This window comes from Diadema antillarum, unplaced genomic scaffold (genome assembly GCF_040938485.1).
Source record: "Diadema antillarum isolate AM-2024a unplaced genomic scaffold, OU_Dant_1.0 seq00001377_RagTag, whole genome shotgun sequence".
Taxonomy (NCBI): Eukaryota; Metazoa; Echinodermata; class Echinoidea; order Diadematoida; family Diadematidae; genus Diadema; species Diadema antillarum.
This window is the reverse complement of record NW_027272137.1, coordinates 677,603-699,261: the sequence shown is the minus strand read 5'-3', so window position 1 is coordinate 699,261 and position 21,659 is coordinate 677,603. Positions and strand designations below refer to the sequence as shown.

The 21,659-nt window shown below is 37.7% G+C and overlaps 1 protein-coding gene across 1 annotated transcript in view; it reads left to right on the top strand.

Annotated features, from left to right (window-relative positions):
* The window catches only part of LOC139708855 (EF-hand domain-containing protein D2-like), a 30,858-nt gene extending 12,649 nt beyond the window's left edge, over positions 1 to 18,209 (top strand). Inside the window, exons 2-4 of the mRNA XM_071620814.1 lie at positions 13,549 to 13,696; positions 15,138 to 15,272; positions 16,598 to 18,209. Coding sequence (XP_071476915.1) covers positions 13,549 to 13,696; positions 15,138 to 15,272; positions 16,598 to 16,732 — 418 coding nt within the window. The 3' untranslated portion in view covers positions 16,733 to 18,209. The remainder of the gene's footprint in view (positions 1 to 13,548; positions 13,697 to 15,137; positions 15,273 to 16,597) is intronic.
* The last annotated feature ends 3,450 nt before the right edge of the window (positions 18,210 to 21,659 follow it).

The following is a 21,659-nucleotide window of genomic DNA, read 5'->3' as shown; positions in this document are numbered from 1 at the left end:
CAAAGGGCTATTCATAAGAATGTGAAGTAGACCTCAAAAGACCCTAGCGCTATAGCCCCTTGGCTGGGCTCTCTTTGCTCGCCCTCATTTACTCGCCATCATACAATGGGAGGGCCTTGTCAAAAGACTATTTCCCTCCCTTTTCCCCCTCCTTGGTCCCTTCTTGCAGTCGGTCTGATGAAATAACAGGGGTATTCACACACATGGAAAACATGAGATTTGAAAATTGATTTTTGCATCTCAATGGAAATTTCAATATTTTTCCTCTTGTGTGGACAGAAAATTTTCAAGAACTCTCGCGATCCAATTTGCAGTTCTTCTTGTGATTTTTCAGAACTGTCACGATAATATGCCGAGCGTTGCATGTGTGAATCTGTCGTGAATTGAAAATCAAGGGGGTCTATCCCACAATGCACCGTGCATAATGTAAATATCCAGTATTCGCTCTGTCAGCTGTTCGGGGTCGGAGGTTGGGGTCAATTTCCGTGTCATTCAGCGGGCATGCGCAGTGTCCTGCTTCATTCTCTGCAGGGGTGATTTTATTTCAGCGCACGTGGTATCTTTCGTGTGTATGAACGCTCACAAAAAAGATCAATTTTTGAATCGTGATCCACTTTTGAACAAATTCTCTTTTTGATCGTGTGTGTGAATGCCCCTATCACCTCAGTCTGGTCAGGACTGTACCCCCTTTCAGACCAGAAGTAAATTTCTTTGGTCTATAGAGTCTCTGTTATTTAGCGGTACCTCTTAAACTTTTGCAAAGACTAAATGAAACACTCATAAAGATTTCAGCAGGAGTCCCCTTCCTTTGCCTCGGCATAATTCTCAATTTTATAGATGCTTTGCTGCAGCCAGAAATGATCTTTGGATCCCATTAGAAAAAAATATCTAGGAATATGTCTTCATTTATGCCTGTGTTGAGTTATTGTGGCAGTGCGTGTGTTTACATGTGGTGAGCAGTTTGTGCAGTCTCAAACAGCTTTTATGGGGATGCCTGTCAAAATATTGTTTATGACCATTGACAGAAAATGAAATCATAATTGTGTTGGTTCTCCCTAGTGAGTGAATGTTCACATGTCGAATTTGAAGGGATCTGGGAGTATTTTCACAGGGTTTACTGAATAACCTCCCTCTTGTCCCTCAATGGGTGTATTTTACAAAATTTCTGTACTGATTTTGTAAAGAAATTTTTATGTCTTGTTTACAACTTTGATAGATGAAAATGATCATTTTAGGGGAGAGCAACTATCCTTACTTATCAAAAAGTGTTGTCATAAGGAATACATTTATAAGAAATTTCCATTTCATGTTTACAGCAGTCTTTAATGAATGTAGCCCCACAGCTGTCATTCTATGTAGGTATTTATTTTGTTGGTGTCTGATGTAAACAAGTACATGACAGCTATAAACAGCACCAAACCATTGAAGTTTCTTGTGACCCAGAGAGTAAGACAGATGATCAATAGAGATGTGTGAATGTGAAATATGTCAGGCAGTAGTAGGGATGTTGGCTGGCAAAGTCATTATAGTTCCCAGCCAGTCTGAACAGCTCTGAATCACTAGAAAATGTCGCTTTTAGCGACCTGTGATACAGTTTGACGCGTGATAAGGAACATACCTTGACCAGTTCAGATCAATGAAATGTTGAGCTGGAATAGATATCTAGTTATGATTCCTTTTCTGTTTTTTTTTTAATGTTCCAAATGCTTTTGAAAATATCTTTGGTCGTGAAAGATACTGCATAACCTATACATAGTAATAATAACATTGACTATGATTTCATAAACTAGTTCATGGACCATTTGGGTGACGAAATCAAGGTTTGGATTGTGACTATTAATCGACCTCCTTCAAAATACAAGCTACCGAAAATTGTCTGAACATAGCCAGAATGGTGGTAGGGTAGTGAGGTATGAAGAGAAGACTTAATTAGGTTGATCCCTGTGTTTGATTGACAGCTGGGGATCATTATGCGACAGAGCCGCACTGTAGCATGTATTCACACTTGAGGTATTGCACTTTATCAAGCACCAGCAGTTTCATCATCTGTGCCTTGTATGACACGGTATTTTCAGGCTTCTGGCTGTGAAGGACATGCTGGAGCCGTATGCTTAAGAGTGGTCCATTTTACCATTCATCCATCCATCTAGAAGCTCATTTTACAAATTACACTGTATAGAACAACAAAATTTATTTATTCTGGTGATGTTTCATGTGGCTTTTGGCAGACTTTTTGTAGCAACGTTGACTGTAATGTCATAAAATAGGTAAATATGTGACTTCTCTTTGTATGTACTATTGAATGACCCTATTGTCAAACCTGATTGGGAGATGGTTAGGAGATTAGGCTCTTTTATAGGACACGAGGATGAACAGGTTGAGAACATCTATTGTAAAAGTGGTTTCTTTCGCGGTGGTTTTATTTTCGCGCTTTTCACGCTTTGAGGTTGAACCGCGAATTTAACATCATGCGAAAATGTTTTGAACTCGTCGCTTGTTACAACACTATCATTACCAACTGCGAATTTACACACACGCGAAAAAGTCGGCACCAATGGAAACCGCGAAAGTTTCTGTACGCGAAAGAAACCACTTTTACAGTAATGAGACAGTTACCCTAGGGATCACTACCTGTAGAAGGGGGAGTTTGATACGTTTTGCTAAATGCATGTTTGCCTATACTGTACAGCATATCACTGAGTCGATTGTACAGGTTAGTATATCAAGGATGCCTACAAACGTTACATGCTCAGATCTCATCCAGGCAGTTTGTTGCCATGGTTACACTGTGTACAGTAGCAACAAGCTGTTGGCCACTTATCCCAGACTAAGATTAGAGCAGTCTGCTAAAAAAAAAAAAAATTGTCAGCTTCGGGATGAATTTCCTCTCCCCCCTGGTTAACCTTGTCCATCCTGCAAGAGGTGTTGATGAACCTCTTTGCCGACAAGTACTCGTTGAGTCGCCGAAAACAAGTGCGCTTACTGTGTGAATCGTCAAGTTCCTGAGAGTTTTACGGGTAGCGTATAGAAGGACTATGTTTTGCACCAATGGAAGTCCTCTTATCGTATGATGCCGAGTACATTGCTACTCAGTGACCAAACTTACGCCATATGGGATATTTATAGACAGGCCATGAGTCATGATGTCAAATAGAGAAAGCTGGGGAAGTTGTACACTCATCTCTCCCACCTTGTCATCTTCTCTCTCCCTCCATCTCTCCTTCTCTCTCTCTCTCTCTTCATCTCTTTCTCTCTCTATCTATCTCTTTCTGTCTGTCTCTTGGTCTCTCTCTCATTCATTCTCCTTCCTCTCCTTCCTGTTGTCAGGTCTCTGTCTTTCTCCATAGTCTGAAGACTGAAACTGACCTTAAACTGGGTCAGGGGCAACACAAAATCACTGGCCGTACGGCAATAGTGTGTGTAGTATTGGTGTCCTTGTACATCGGCATATTCAAATTTAGCTTTATTGAAGTCAATATACATATAATCTTCTTCAAATATTTTTGCTTTTTAAAGTATAAAAGAATAGATATTATCATTCCCTTCAAATATGTTTGATGCCATGTACAACCTGTATAAGAATTGTGTGTTGACAATGATTTCTTTTTTCGTTGAATGCCTACAATTAGAAAAACAGAAAATATGATGTATTTTTCCTTCTTTCATGTTTCTTGGTTATGTTTCCATGGCAACATCATGTTCTCTCTCTCTCTCTCTCTCTGTCTGGATTTGAAGAAAACTGCGAATGAAATCACTTTGCAACCATAAACAATTGCTGTAAAGAAAAATTCTGGGTTTACAGTATGTGTGTGTGTGTGTGTGTATGCGTGTGTTCGCATTTGTGTGTCAATAGTATTTGTGCAAAGTGCTGGCACACAATATATACCAACAAACAGACGCTGACTATACTGTATGAGTCATCTTTTGAAGTAACTCCAAGCTTTAAGTTCTCTCTTCAAGTCTCTATTTGGCCTTCAATGTCAGGAGTGATTCTACCTGCCATCTTTCTGGTTTATCAGGTAGATACACATTTCTCTGTGGATACCTACAGTCTTGGCCTGGTACACAGCCTGTCCACATCATGAAGTGAGCCACTGATGAGTGTTTTATACTTGTATGCCGTGACTCAGACTACAGTAGCTGCAAAATGACTAAGATTCCGTTCAGAAATTATTCATACGCACACTTTAATTCCTGAAGGCCGCTGCAGTAAAATACTGTGCTTGTGATGATGCTCTCACACCACATGGCACTGTGTTTTTGTATTCGTGATCTGAATTGTTTGGATGTTTCATTGTCAGTGAATTTTAAGCAACAGAATTGTGAGTGTTTGATATGAGATCATTACTTGCGTGATATACATGTACCTATGTGTTTGCCTGTTTTCAAAGGTCAGTCATAAGCCTATCTAAATTCTCTGCATACCTGATGACATTTATCTTTATAAAGATGCTGATGTGACACATATTCACTGTGGACTCCATCTAGACTACACACTGGATTATCTCAAACATTTGGTGAAAACAAGGTTATGCTATCAAAAATAGTACAACCAAATACAGAACCTTTCTGATATTGAGCAGAACTATTTGGAGGCATGGCTGGCTCAATGGGTACAAAATGTAGGCCTATGCTAATAGGCTCATGCTTCTTGACCTTTTCAACTCAGGTTCCATGTGCAGTATGCCAGTACTAATTTGACTTTTCATGTGATCCTACATCATCATGACAAAATTTTTATAAAACTTCAAATGTCTGAGGACAAAATTTTAGGTTACATACAGTACGTGTGTAAATACTTCTTTACAGTAGAAAAGGAAATCATGTTTTTGTTCTTCTATTTGGAAATTCCATTATACTACTTAAAGTGTCATCATAAATGTAAATCATTGACTATTAAAAGATCTTGCTGTTTGAATAATGTATAATTGCAACACAATTATTGCAGCAGGCAAACTATTATGATGTACATGTAGGACCCATTAAATGACTTGCATTCATTTGGCTATCAAAATTAAGTTACAGATTTGTAGCAGTGGACACCAAAATTAATAGAAGACCACTGAGATTGCAAATCAGACAACTTTTTATTGCAACAAAGTTACATTTGAAATGAATAAATATAACATCAAAATTTGGTCTTGCTGCAACATCTGAGAATAAAAAATGTAAAGCGATCATTGGTCCCTGGATTTCCTCATAACATAAGAGACAACATCTCAGTTTCTATATGATGCAGACTTAGAGAAAATGGGGTAGGGGAGGAGCAGTAGCTACAGCTTGAGCATCAGCATAATGTGCTTACAGCTTTCTTCTTTTCACTGGATCCTTTCTTTGAGTGATTCCCAAAATGCTACCGGGAGAGTGGTGAACACTCATTGGCATTACGGGAGATGTCAGACGCTCTCTTCCTATCAGCTTTAGGATCAATATTTTGTCAGGAGAACGTCTTCGCATCATAAATCCTGCGTCAACATTGAGTGCCTGGTTAAGAAACACAACTGTGGACCAGTAATCTCAGGGGAATTTGTCTGCAAGGGCCTGGCAAATCCTCTGTTGACATGACTGAAGAGGATGCTGTCAGATTGAATGCATCCTTGGTATCGCCATGGCGATGATGGTGACCATATTGATGATGACAAGGATAATAGATGGTGGTAGCCCCATGTTGTGTGTGTGTGTGTGTGTGTGTGTGTGTGCTTATTCTGTCATTATCAGCAAGGCTTTCTTCTACACCTGTACACTTTTTTTTTTTTGGGGGGGGGGGGAGGGGATTATGTCTGTATGAAAGTTTGCGATTGATGCTACCTCTCGTTTCCATGGTTACTAGGGAGGACTCGCCTCCCTGATGGTTAAGGACCTTTAGGGAAGAGGAGATGGCTGGAAATTGTGAAGTATAGTAGACATGGAAGTGAATATCATTTCTTTTAGGAGGATATTTAACTCTTTTATTCCCAATGTGATATCTTCATTGATTGTCATATAGCCATGTCTCATTTTATAAAGACCCAAAGTAAAATCTTGGTTGTGAAATCTAGAGTGCTCAGTTAAAACTGAGATTTTGAAAATTCTCGTTGATGGCAGGTGATAGTCACCTGGCCATGACGCCCTCATCCATTTCTAGCTTTTTTAATAACTGCTCGCAATGGCGGTCTCTTGTGTTTCATTAGCTCTCATAATTTACTGGAAAACTACCTACTATATAAAATCATATTCATCTTACATGATGTTAATTGCACAATACTATTGCTTAAAATAAAATTCTAACTATTTATGTAATGTTTTGTCATCGTTTTAGTCAATGTTGCATTTGTTATTCTTTGTGTCCTTGAAATTTGTGTTAAATTTGTATTGAATGCAGAAATAGATTAAACTAAACTAAACCAATAATCAGGCTTGTTTTCAGTGAGGTATAAGATGATTAAATTTGTATGAGATAATATCAGTATTAAATGAAAATGCAGAGGGAGACATACAATGTGTACGATGTAACAAAAGCTTGCAAAGAATCCACCATTAATATGAATTGTATTACAACAGTCTCGTAGAATAAATCACATGACACAGATCAGAACTGTAATTAATTACGTAAATGTGAAAGTACTGTGTTGATTGCCATGCTTGATGATAAGCACTCGTTGCTGAGCCACAATTGGCAGCAATCCATCATGAGATAGTGCGACTTCGTCTCCGAGTAAGGAGCAGCTAGGTAGAAACAGATGTGTGGAGGGTGGATGAAGGAACAATTCCAGCAGAGATGGATGAGGGAAACATGGCGATGCCCATAGCTTTCACACGCACCGAGAATGCATAAGAAACACTAGAATCATGTGTCAAATTTAAAGCATTCTTGCCATGTGAATGCAAAATGGAATCGCAGAGGGTGATTTGAATCGTGATTCTAGTCATGCTTTAAATGATGGTCCAGAGGTGTTTTCCAATCTCATTTGCCAGAATTCAGCAGCGAAATGACCGTGTGAATGTAATTGACCTCCAATCATGTTTTTTTGGGTGGAGCTTAAGGTGACTTTTCAACCACTACCACAGAAAGACCGCACTCCTCAAATACTTGCAAAGGGCACACTATAATACGGCTAAAGAGTGATTGATCCGCGAATCCAGAATCCACAAAGCTTTCCAGGGTCGAGTGAATGAACGATGATTCAAATCGTAATTGCAATCATGTTTGTAATTCAGTGTTCAAATTAGGCTCTCTGTGTACACATACGTGTGAAAGCAAGGGCCCTTTCTATCAGGCAGAGAGAGTATTTGAGGGTCTTTGGTTGATATGGAAATAAGGTTGATGGATCCAGCTACTCATGGTATTGCTATGTCTCCCCACCCTGTTGAGTACTTGGTACTTGGTTGTGGCATGAAGCGATGACTTGTTCTCTATCCTTGGTATGCCTTCTAGGAACTGGGTCATGCTGTGTATTTACTTCTAGACTGTTTGTCTCTGTGTATGTATAGGATGTATTAAAGGAGGGAGTTAGATTGATGGTAAATCATAAGACCCAACCAGTAAGCATAGTAAAATATCTCTTAAAGCTCACCATCATCATTGAGGAGACATTGGGGACTGCCGAAGGTAAAGCTTTAGAAAACAAGCTTGTGAAACAATTGACCAAATCATGCTCAGAAAACAAACTTGTATTCATGAGGATTGACTAATAAAGCTCAGAAATCAAGTCTGTGTGAGGATTGACCAAATCATATTGCTCAACCAGACAAGTTTGTAGTTTAGTATTGTGTGGACATGCTAATCAATAAATTGGAAAGTTATTGTGACCTTGTTGTAACCCCATCCCCTCTCAGCTTCCGGGTCAAACTCCAGTGCGTGTTGTGTTGTACACTACTGTATTGTCACACACACCCCTTGTTCAGACGCAAGCCAACCTATACCAAAACTCGATAAAGAAATGACGTATAAAGAATCATCGTATAGCCGGCAGACTGTTCAGACGCTAATCCTGACCATTCTGGAAAACGTCGTGTAGATGTGCAATTTCTCACGGCGCATGATGTTACGGTCATGAGTGACAGGTATAGTCACCTTTCGTGCGCACTCCCATTAAGCCCCGCCCAGTTATACCATTCTATGGTCGCCATATGTTCAGATGCACAGTGGACATACTAATGCTGATTTGTTATCGAGTTCTAGTTCGAAACGATGCTCTGACCATTGTTTTGCTATACATCGTTTCGTTAGTCAGCGTTCAGACGTATAAATTCATCGTATAGCTATACCATTTTGGTATAGCTATACCGTTCTAGTATAAATTTTTTTTGCGTCTGAACACCCTGACAGTCGGGGTTTATCACCAGCTCTGTGTATATACCCAGTCTGTGTTTCTTCCGGTTCTGTGGTTTTTAATAGTCATTGAGTGGGGCTCTCCTTAAAAGTTTAATCTTACAGATAAGGTGTTGTTTGGATGCACATTGTACTGTAGGTTGAAATTTCAAGCTTATTGTTAAAAGTTTAAAACTTTGAAGATTGCACTGTACAAGTGTTGTGTGAACCTTAATTGATATACACGGAACCCCAATTATATATTTTTTTGTTTCAGTTTGGGTTTGAAGTCCATAGATAGTTTAAGCAATGTATATAAATCAGAGAGAATGAGGTGATTTTACGAATCTCCTCAAAAATAGAACAGTTACAAATCATTGTGATTTTTATAATGCACAGCTAACTGGGTCAGTCTCAAGTTGACTGTTAACTCCTTCCCATGCATTTGTTGTCAATATTTCAGAAGTTTGTATCCTCTTTGAATAACAAGAAAGGATGAGAATGGAATTAAAGGGGTGAGGAGGAATGGGTAAAATTTTGCTGGTAGCCACTTCCAATACTTCCCAGAGGAGATTTTTCATACCCCAGTGTGATATTAGCTCTTTGTGATTGATGCTGGTTTGGACAAAACTGGGCTTTTACGATCCCTTGATAGGTTGGAGTGTCAACTGTTCTGTTGGTTTTGGACAAACACCAGTAGACACGTTTTAGTCTCAGTAGCTCAAACAATATTTGAGCCTTTTGTGTCTTTTTGTGGAGTGGCAGAGGCGAGACAGATTCAGTCAGTGCGTTAAAACTGTTGTAAAATGCAGCTATTCGGCAGGATTTCAGAGGTGTAGTAGATTGAAATCGAACTCAGAACGTTGGAGTTTACTGCTCACAACCCCTGTCTCCTCACACCAGGCATGGGAAAGTATATGTTTTCTTCTCCTTTAGCCATTTTTTCTCCACCTTTTTCTATCATTTCTCTACCTGTCACCTTCATTACCACCACTATCATTTCATTTCTCTTTCATCACTCTACTTCCTTCCATCTCATGTTATCTCTTCCTCTTCCTGTTTCTCCTCGTTCTTCTCATCTCCAGTTTTTGGGGCTTGTTTCCCTACTCCTCCTCTTGCTACATCTTGTCATCTTTTGACTTATATCTCCATTTTTTTCTTCTTCTATACATGTACCTCTATCCTCCCCCCTCCCTCTCCCCCACCTACCTGTCTACCACACCCCTTACCTGTCTTTCATCTCATCTCTCTTCTAAAATCTTTATCCTTTCACCTGCTGCTTCCTCTCTTTCTCTCTCTATTCTTCTCTTCATTTTCCTCTCCATCTCTCCTCTCCATTTTCCTCCTTTTTTTCTACACCTCTTGTGGAATACCTTCTATGTTTCCAACACCTGTAACAGGGGGGATCTAGAAATTCCATAAAGGGGAGGCACCTTTACAAAATTAAAGGGGGGGGGGGGGGCACGTGCACCCTCCTCCAGTTTTTTCTTTTTATTTCTCTTGTTTTACCAGAAAATAAAGAGGGGGCACGTGCCCGGTGCACCCCCCTCTGGATCCGCCACTGTGTAACACACTTTAGGTCGATACCCTTTTCAAATTTCCTACCCCATAGTCCTTCATCTCCGTCTTCCCATTCTAATATTCTGCTTTTCGTTCCTCCTCCCATGCTTTGCTCACGGGATCTCTCCTCATTTCTTTTCGTTCTACAATCGTAATTCTCTTCTTTCCCTTGTTTATTTTGTCTCTATGATCTTGTGTTCCCTCCTTATCTTATTGTAGCAAAATCAATCTCCTTGAATCCATTAAACTTCATCTGACAAACATGTAGTCTAGGTTATGTAATAATTGCTGATACCAGTAAGATATAAAGCTGAGTCACTGTTCATACACCTCTAGTGATTTCATTTATCTGTCACAATCACAGATGTTTTGGTTCTTACTCACTCCTACCAAGCAGATTATATACTAGCATCTATCTTATATTAATAACTTGTATGCAGTGTGCTGTATGGTGTAGTCTGAGTTCACATGTCTATGCCTGTTTCATCATAGAATCAAACCAATATGTGACAAATGAAATTGCAACCTGTATAAGTCATTATGATGCCAATTGGTATACCAGACTGACTCATCATTAAGCAAGCACATGTTAGTGATATACTGTACTTTAGGCTTTTGGTTGCGTTCCAGATGCACTTGGTGTTTTGGGTCCAAGCGCTGTATATTGTGCCCAGTCTTTCATGGGTCCCCAGCTATTGAGGTCATGTAATGAAATGCCTCTTGTGGCATTCCCAATTCCATATATTCCTTTATAAAGTATGTAGGACAGTGTCATCTTGATTGCTTTACACAGATGTTGTTCCACTTATTGCCTTGTCTAGCTGCCTTTGTACTAATGGATCTGGCACCCCCCCCCCTTTCCCCCCCCCCCCCCAAAAAAAAAGCCTGTAGGTCTGGGCCTGGACAACTTGTGTCATTGTGCGGGAATTATCTGTGTTGTAGTCTTTGAGTGCGTATCAATGATTATGATTATAAATATTGAGTGCATAAAGAGATCCATTGTGTGATATGTTGTAGGAGCCTAATAAAACATGCACTGATGCATGTGACCATGACTAGATTGTATTGACAAGCAATATAAAAGTGAAAGTGATAAAAAAGAAAGTTTCCAAAGATCATTGCCTTCTAAAAATAGACCAGTTTGTGGAATGAGGTTTCACTTAGTAACTATATATTTTTATTTACTAACGTACCACAATTTCTCTTTCTGTATTTATATTCTAGGCAAGTAGGCAAGAACTTTTGCATGCATTTTTAATTTGCGAATCTTGGCTCTTGTGAAATTCATGAAATTGAAATGCATAAACATTCCATATTACCTTTCCAATTCTTGTGACAAGGTGCATGTAATGGGGGGGGGGGGTATGGTATGTCAAAACCAAATATAGACGTCTCATTTGCATTGTACACAGCTTTATGAGGAAGATTTTTAGCGCACTATTTTGCAAATTAGCTGGCTATTCTGCAAATAAGTCCAAGATTTCTTTGGCTTATTTTCCGATCGGAATAGCGCACTATTTCGGTCTTTATTGCAAAATTAGCGTGCTATGTTCTGATCGGGCTAATTCTTTGGATCAGAAATAGCGGGCTATTCTTCAAGCTCGAGCTGATGAAGACCCACCTTCCTCGTTATATCACAAGCTGTTATTAGAGATGAGCTGAGGCAGGTGTAGAGAGATTGATATGTCCCAGTCTAGTGGCTTGATGTTTGCAACCAAATGGAATGATGAGACCAAGTGATGAGAGAGAGTTCTCTTCTCCTTCATCCTTCGCTGAGACGGTGGAATCTTCGGAATATGTGCATCTGTCGTCCCTCGATACTGGCATTTGTGTGTGTGTGTGTGTGTGTGTGTGTGTGTGTGTGTGTGTGTGTGTGTGTTTGTCGTTTGCTATCTCCTTTTCTTTAAAGGTCCTGTTTACCTTTAGGAGAGTGATTCAAACAATGTTCAAGATATCACATTTGATGCATATGTGTAGGTCTGTTGTATCACAAAACACCATACCAGATAAAATTTTCACAATAAAGCTTAAAGGAGATACATAGTATCCGCATTTTTCTCATTAAACCATAACTGTAGACAGTTTAGTCTGGAAACATTTGTATTATAACTATTGTTCACATTTTGTGTATTCAAAAATACTTAACATTGATTGTATGGATTCAAATTTTTACAGTGGTTGTTTCTATCCCTAACTCACATTGTAGAATTATTTCAAAGCGCTAATGCTGGATTTTTGTTTCATCTGCAAACGGTAAATTATGCCTTTAAGGGAAGGATGATTAAAATTCCACACTGTATAGAGAAGAAGAGAAAAAAAAAAAGACCCAGTATCAGTCAACTATATTCTTGCCATCATTGGTATGTGGAAGACATTCAAACAATAAACAACATTTACTGTACGTAGTTGTCTTGCCCTATCCCTACCACTGTTATTACAGCAACAAAATTGTGAATCAATTGTTATCAAAGAGCATGTTCTTCCTTTGCTTATTGTCATTACTGAAAGAAATGAAATAAAATGAAAAATGATTTATAAAATGAGTAGGAAATTAAAAAGCTTGCCACAAGCTACATTGTAGTACAGATTTCTACTTTAACTGTGACTACAGTTTATGCATGATATTAACATGAAGTAAATTCTAAAGCACTGTGTATTTAACAGAGTCTCTGTCTGTGCATGCTTTTGTAATGTACATGATTATTACCTCCGCCAAGGGAGGAGGTTATGTTTTCATTACCGTTTGTTTGTTTGTCCGCGTGCAAAATAAGTCCAAAACTTGTGAACGGATTTGGATGAAACTTGCGGGAAAGGGTGAGAATGACAAAAGGAACAGATGATTAAATTATTGTAGTGATTTGAACATTTTTTCATGGATTTTTGAAGGATTTCCAATATCTTGGCAGGTAGGGTCAGTGAGCTTGGGAGTTAAAGCTGCGCATTTTTGAGGTTTTCATACGCTTATTAAAGTGCGTGCACCAGTTTCTGCAAGGACACGGCGCAGCTGAGGATATGATGGCATACAAAAGACTTTTTTATAATTCAGGCGATTTTCATCGTGCATACGTAACATAATTATATGCAATTCACTGATCTCTCTGGATGAACAAGATCATTGGTGGAAAGCAGCTGCTTGGCGGAGGTCTGCACTCTCAGAGTGCTTCTCTAGTTGATTTTGTGTTTAATTATCATTATGACTGCAACTGCTGCTACTACAACTACAACTACTACAATTATCATCGTCATTGTCATCATCATTTTTATCAATGTTAAAGGGATAGTATAGTTTTGGTTGAGACCTAATTTCAGGTTTCTAACATTTTTGGTGAGATAATGAGAAACCTCTTATGAAATATGAAAGAGCATGTAATTCTATGAGGAATTCAACATTTATTTGATGAAAATTGGTTTTGAAATGGCTGAGATATCCCAAAAAGAGCGAATCTAATAAAGTGTGGGACCCACACTTTATTACGATCGCTTTGTTTTACTTTGTTTTTGGATGTTTCAGTCATTCCAAACCCAATTTTCATCAAATAAACTTTGAATTCCTCTTAAAATGGTATTCTCTGTACTATATCATAAGTGTTTACTTGGTATCTCGCAAAAAGTTTAAAGCCCAATTCTCATCTCCACCAATACTGTACCATCCCTTTAAAATGATTTTTGCCAATCTCCTCTCTCCATGCCCTCTATAGATATGACATTGATGGAGACAACCACATAAACATGATGGAACTAAAGAACATGATGGAGAAACTTGGGGCACCACAGACCCACTTAGGACTGAAAGCTATGATGAAGGACGCTGATGAGGACCTGGATAACATGATCAACTTCAGAGAGGTGAGTAACCATGGCAACGAGAGATCGAACATTCTGGAGAGGGATAAGTACATGGATGGATATACTGATAGGATGGGCAGTTTGATTTCACAAAACTATGTACTCATAACTCATCATCAGTGTGATTAACATTACAAGCCATCAAAATATTTAAATGTGGATTGGGTGAAAGCAGTTTATAGTAGAACACATTGATCAGCAAAGTTGAGGAAAATCAGACAATCTGTTGAAAAGTACTTTAAAAAAATGTTTCAGTTCTCCAATGGCTGGGTTAGGAGACTACTATAATGATAATAATAATGATAATGATAATGGCAATGATGATGATAATGATGCAATATTGATATTAATATTGATAACGGTATAAAGGAAGTCAAACTACCTTTGCCTGAACTGCAAAGCTGTGGTAAGTTTAACATAGAGTGTGCATACTAGGCACAAATTTGCTTTAACCATGTGCAGTTTGGCAATGAGAAGATCTTACACTTAACATGTTGATAAGGAGCTGATTTTGCTACAACATGCATTTCTCATAGACTTCTGCTGAAGTATATTCGGGACTAGTCTTCAACAGGTTAAAAGGCAATACCCGGATTTTCCCTGAAGTACCATAAAGCAAATATATCCTCCATTAATACAAAGTGACAACAAACAAGATGTTACATTTTCACCAGCTCCAATGTTACATAAAGCCTTGGGTCCCCAACACTTGGTTAATTAAATTTTTACTGTTACTGTCAACAGAAAAGTCTGTTATATTATCAGTAGGCAGGTCAGTTTTAATCTTGAAGCCTGAACCGTTGTTAGGTTGAAGAAAGCCATTAGAATCCCACAGGCTCAGCTTTACAGGGGTTACCATGGCAATGACATTTGTGAAAATTCATGTCATCATTGGGTAGCTTAGACTGGATGACTGGGCTCCAGGAGAGATGTGTGCCGCTTGGCAGGGATGGAGGAATCTTTTGAATGATTTAATCGATATTCTTGTGAAATGATTTAATCATTGTATAAAGTCTGTAAGATATTCCGTGTTGTATACTGATAGTCTTAACAATTGGAACTTTGAGTTGTGTCATATCTTCTAGAAACTCTGCTCTGCCTATCCATGTCAGGTTGTCAATTCTTGTTCATTTAAGTTTATAATACTCTTTTTCAATATACTGGCCCAACATGCAATCTTGCTTAACCGAATGTAAGGGGGGAAAAAAGCAAAATCAAAAAAGATTTAAAAAAAGCAAAAACTTGCTCCAAGGTTCTGAGGGAAACCTTGATACAATAAGATGAAAGTGAACTATGATGCAGATATCTTTTTACCTGAGGATTCTTTGTTCAAGAATGATTTTCACAGATTCCCCAAATGTTGGCTAGTCACAGTTAAGCTAGTTAGCTAATGTTTCTGATCAAGTTATCTGTTCCATTTCTTTCCATTATGCCCGGGCAGTTCCTGCTTATATTCCGCAAGGCAGAGACCGGTGAGCTAGAACAGGACAGTGGCCTGAGCCAGCTAGCACAGCTTAGTGAGATCAACGTAGATGAGGAAGGTGTCGGAGGAGCCAAGAACTTCTTCGAAGCAAAGGTTTCCGTGCTCTTATATACTTCAATTTTTTCAAAAAATTAGCTTGTTCTTTTAGTCATGATGTGTCTTTCATACCTAGATGTAGTCTTTAAAGGGATTGTATAGTTCTAGTTGAGACCTAACTTTCTGACATTTTTGGTGAGATAATGAGAGAGCTCTTTTGAAATGTGAAAGAGCATCTAATTCCAAGAGGAATTCAACATTTATTTGATGAAAATTGGTTTTGGAATGGCTGAGATATCCAAAATTTTATTTTTGCGTACAGATATTTTTGCGAATGAAGAAGTCATGCTTATTTTCACGAGATGTTGTTTTCGCAACTTGATGCCGACGCAAACATAAATGCCATATCATCCAAGTGCAGCGAGGCATTTTCATGTGCTGTTAAATTCGCGATCCAACTGTGATTTGTGAAAATATAACCCTCACAAAAATAACAGCTTTAAAAGTAAAAGGTGGGACCCACCTTTTATTATGATTACTTTGTTTTACTCTGTTTTTGGATGTCTTGGCCATTCCCAAACCTATTTTCATCAATATATTTTGATTTCCTCTTAGAATGGTATGCTTTGTACTGTTTCAGAAGTGGTTTCTTAGTATCTCGCAAAAAGTTAAAAGCCCTATTTTTATCTCCACCAATACTATACCATCCCTTTAATCCAAAGTTTTGACAGGCGGAAAAGAATGTGTTGTTGTATAGGACACTGCACAAGTTTAAAATCCATCATGGATCAGCATTCTTCACTAAGATTCAAGCTTGAAATAACCACTTGTCAAATTGAATAGGAAACACTGTATCTAATATACACAGTCTACATTGTATTCAGACAGTAGAAGTTTCTACCATTCTTAACCCGTTGAGGATGGGCTGATTTTGCTTCAACACACGTTTCCCATAGACACCTGCCCGAGTATACTTGGGACTCGTCTTCAACGGGTTAAGGGCATCACAAAATTGTTCAGATTTCTTATAATCAAAAAGAGTCCTCTTTACCAAGTTCATGTAGTCCATTTGTCTTTTGATTATTTTTCTATGGCTGTAATTGACTCCAACCCTCTGTCTCTTTCGTCATACAATTTTCTCCTGGTTTTATTATTTTTTCTCTTTTTTTTTAAATTCATTTAATACTCATTAATTAATTGTGTGTGTGTGTGTTTTTTTCATTTCATCAAACCAGGAATTTGTCAGTATTTTTTCTTCACTGTATCCATCTGATCATAATCTACCCACATCTACCTATCTCTCTCTCACCATCATTTGTTCTCTTTATCTCTCTCAATCCACCTGTTGTCTGACATTATTCCTCTCCTCATTTCTTGCCCAGATCCAGCAACAAACCCAGGAGAATAAGTTCATGCAGGAGATCCTTGATGAGCAGGAGCAGAAGAAACGGGAGGCAGAGGAAGCCAAGATCAGGAGACAACAGTTTAAAGAAAAGGCTGCCGTCTTCAAACAGTGACGACCAACGAGGTGTCTGGGCTCGTGACTCGTTCAGAGCAGAGCAGCGAACAACGCTGTCCTGCCTAGGAGAGAAAGGAAGAGAGAAAGAGAAGAGAGAGAGAGGGAGAGAGGAAGAGAGAGAGGATGAGATGGTGTGAGATTTTGGTTCCTTGGTCAGTTGGCACACCTCATTTACTACCAAATACAGACATGCCAAGTTCAACCTTCCGCCAATAATAGTATGACTGTGAAAACAGTTCTGTGACCACATTCTTTTATCTTCCACGGGTGGTCGCAAATATAAAGATTGCACCAGTTATGTGTGATGACAATCGCAAGCTGTATTTACTACTTCGATATCACAAATGTCACTTGCAATATAAAAGTAAAATCTCAAATTTTGTAGACAAAGTTTCGGCAAATCTTGAAGAGATGCATCATTTGATTCCAAGTCAAAATACATCATGAATCCCTTTGGAAGTGACTCGATATAATCCTTTGAAGCTTTCAAAGAAAGTCAGATTGAATTTCAAAGTGGTCATTGATTGATTTAGTGCAAGCAATCAAAATGACCACAGCAAATCATTGATTATAAATACAAATGAACTGACAATCGCTTACAAAGTATGGCTGCTGCCTCAAATAGAAAAAAACATTGAGCATAGGTCTCAAGAAGAAGAAGTAGGTTTAATGTAACAAAAGGGAGCCAAATTAATTTTGTATGTTTCTGCTTTGTATGGTTTTGAAAGTGTCATATTTTCTAACTATCTCATACACATGAATAACTGTTTGTGAAAGTTTTTGAGACAAGATCATGCAGAATTACAAATTGATTGAACTTTAATAATCGAGTTGACTAGTGCATAAATGATATGAGTAAGGTGTTTGATTTCACTCTACCATTCCTTGCAAGGGATAATTCTCTGTTACAGTTTGGAGAACTTGAAATACATGTAGCTTGATAGATTGACAAATTTAAAAAAAATAAAAAAAGCAATATCAAAATCTGATGGGTATTGCGTACAGCCTTGAAAAAGTTATTTGCAAGAAAACTCTGGGGCCAAATGTAAACTTTTCTATCCCTGCTGAACCTGTACATCTGTAGCTGCCACAGTTCTGGTAGATAATTCCCAGTGACGGTGTGACCAATGCTGCTTTGTAGCAGGTTAGAAAAGTTAGTGATAGAAGTGTTGACACTTGTTATGGTTGTACAAATTTGTTGAAAATCAGTAGAAAAAACGAAGAAGAAAACTTGCTATGTGTAAATTTACTATACTGCTTGGTAGTAAATGTATAGGAAATGAGATATAGATATGTAGTTAGATACACTTTTTATATACACCTGTGAAGTGAATACTCAACATGTGCAGTTTAGGGAGAGTAATACATTTCCTTTTTTTTTCACAAAAATTGACTGATAGTAAACAAAGAATATGTATGTGGCATTCATTACATTTCTTTCTATTGATAAAGTTGGAGTTCAATATACTTTTTTATATACAGATATGTATATGTGTATCATACAAATATGCACATATGCCAGTTTTTATACTTTTTTGAAAATATTTTTCCAGTTCCTAAACAACCAATTTATGTTTATTTTTAAATTGTTTTGTTGACTATTTATATCAATTATATTCACATTATCAACAATTTTATGTGATGTGTAATCATGTCATTGCTGATTTTAGATGCATGTATCACAATTTGTGTCATGATTACAGGCAACAATTGATTTATCAATTCATTTTTCAGAATGAAAGCAGTAACCACCTTCAGACTTCGATTATTTTGTGATTGAATGCATGACGTCATACAGCATTCATTACTCTTTTCAATTTTCTACTGATACAATGTTAAGTTTGCAATCATCCTGTCTTCTACCTTGTGTTGCTAAACCTTCCAATTTGGATGAATCGAAACAGGAAACTCATGACCATTTGTTAGAAGATTTCTTAAACATTCCTGTTTTGAGACCAAGAACCTGTCTGTTGTTTTGTTACGCTTTCAAACACCAATCATTTGACCAAACTTGATAGCAAGCAATGACCATTCAGAATGCGCTTTCACAGTACATATTAAACAATGTGACTGTTCATTACATTCTTGTGACACTGATTAAAGGGACATATTAGCCATCACACGCATGATTTCCTAGCAAAGTTCGACCCTGGGACAGTGATGCCAGCAACAATGCTCTTAAGACAAGTTTGTGTGTTTTTTCTACTTATGTCGGAACACTCTGTACTAATGGTTTATATGGCATGTGAATCAATCAATACTGCAAATGAAGAATCCGAATCATGAGTTATTGATACAATGCATAATTCAAGCATTCTTCATTTGATGATATCAGGTCAGAGTAGACTGAAATCAGTAGTTCTATATTAATTTTATCAGTCTTGTATCTTTCATTCATACAAACACGGCCAAAATATGAGAACTTTTGTTTGATTTCACAGAAAACTGGAAGGAGATATCAGACGCAAATGTGAAGTTAACATGTCCTCAAATGAGAAGCTTCAAATAATAAACCAAGAATAATATGCAGTGGAATATTTGTATTTACTTTAGTAGGGATACTACCTTACATTGCCCCACACACTCATATATATGTCAGTATTTTTCACATGTGGTCATAGCAGGCATATGTTTGGTAAAAGTGTTATCTCATTTGCAATGACTTACATGGCTTTCATTCTTCATGGAAATATTTGAACTTTTTGTATTTCCTCTTTTTATGGAAATAAATTGTACAGCACGATTTAAAACAAAAAGTTATTTCTGCGTCAATATTTTGTTATGACAGCCTTTGTTACGCCCTTAGTCTGGGGAGATGGGCACCTCCCTGGTTAGTTTGTATCATTTAGGTTGAAATTGAGCAAGTTAGATTTAGTCTTTGTTACACAAGGAAATTATAAATAGCTTGAAAGCCCAATCATTTTTGATACTCTAAAGACTGGCACATTGCCCTTAATTCAAATCATATCTTGGCAACTTGAAATTTTATCATATATGCTCCTGTGACAAGATAGGTATGACAAAAGAAATGTTTATTATTCTGACTTGGTCAAATTTTCCTCACTATGTCATGTCTTACTAAGACAAGTTTCCATAATGTCTTGCCGTTTTATTATTATTATTATTTCTTTTCTAATTGTGTGTTATTTTATTCTTTGGAATCGCTCTTTTCTGCAGACAGGATAAGAGGCCGTGCTAGTCACATATACATGCATCTGTATGACAAACTTTCTAGTTCTGGGAAACTGTGAAACTTAGCCAGCATTGAATTTTCACTTTCATTTCATGGGAAAGGGATTCATTTTAGGGAAAAGATGAAGATAATTTAAGATGACACCGATAATCATAGCATTGTTGAAGTTGACTAGTCTGCTCAGCCACTCAATGCAAGGCCAAATTCTTCAGCATCTATTGTTATATAGTACAGTCCCACATATGCAAATCCTCCCTTCCCCACCCCTTCCTCCCCACCCCTTCCTCCCCCTTTCCCTTGTTGGAACATTAGAAGAGGCATCTTTCATCCGCTGCTTGTTTATATATATATATATTGATAGTCATTGTATGTATGTATCTGTGTAAAGTTTGAAGAATGCATGGCATTTTTGTAGTAAAATGCTTAAATGAAATACACAAAAAAAAGAAAAAAAAATTGATAGGAATGATGATTGGGTTGATGTTTGAAAAAAAAAAAAAAAGAATGCAAATACGAATGAAATCCATAACAGCCCAATCATCAGTCAGGGAAGTTCTGGTAAGGACTGTTATTTCAGTGTGCTGAGTACCAATTGAGGGGAAAAAAAGAAGAAAAAAAAGTGTTGCAGCCACTGATCCTTGTGAAAGTTATGTCAACAGTAGGTGGCGCTGTTCATGACAGAGTCAGAACCAACTTCAACACATTCAACCTACATGTAGGTCCTATTATAAATTTTGTGGGAAACGGGCTCTCATGCTTCATACATGTACATTTTTGTGCATGGCAATGTTGACAGTGTGTTCTTTTTGAATCACAGCTTTATGACATGGGATCTAAAAAAAGAAATTATTACAATGACTGTTACTAGAGGAGACAATATTGTATTGCATTGTATTGTATGTGGAAAGGTTGAAGGCACTTTCAGGTCAAGTATTGTCAAATGTTCTGTGATTGAGAAATATGTGATGCTTGTGTAATGATCTTATTTTCATTTACATAATTTTTCTAATGAATTGAGACAATGAATGAGACTGATTTAAGTTTTAAAAAAATTAAAAGTTGCAGGAAATCAACATTTTTAAGAACCTGGCAGCATTTTGAAGTGTATTACACCATTTATTTTGCTGTGAGAAGTGCAAGTGCACGTGTACAAGAATTTCTTTTATTGTCATTTACTGTGCGTGTAACACTGGTGTATGTGAATGACAATGTCTGTTTAAAAAAGGTGTTAAGTAGTATCTCCAATACACGATTCCCTGGTGTGGAAAGAGATCTATTTTTCTTAATAGGAAGGGGCCACTTCCTTCTTACCCCTCTCAATTATTGGGAATCTTGAATAAGCAAATTGCAAACACAGTACTCTGAAGAAAAAGGGTACAATGAAATACAAGGTCATATACATTTGTATCGGTTTGTGGCTTTTATCACACTAAAAAGAAAATCACAAAATTGATCCTGTCTCTGTCTGCAGTATTTATTTATGAGTGATGGCACAGGTTGGAGGGGAGGGAGAATCAGGAATGGGAGAGATGTGGTGGTGGTGGTAATGGTTGCTATGGTGATGATGATGTTGGTGGCAGTTATAGTGTTGATTATGGTGGTAGTAATAAATGTGATGGTGGATATGATTGTGATGATGGCGATAATGTTGATTATGGTGGTGGTGATGATGTTGATGGTCATGATATTGATGATTGGTTGTAATGATGAATAGTAATGATGGGGATGGTGA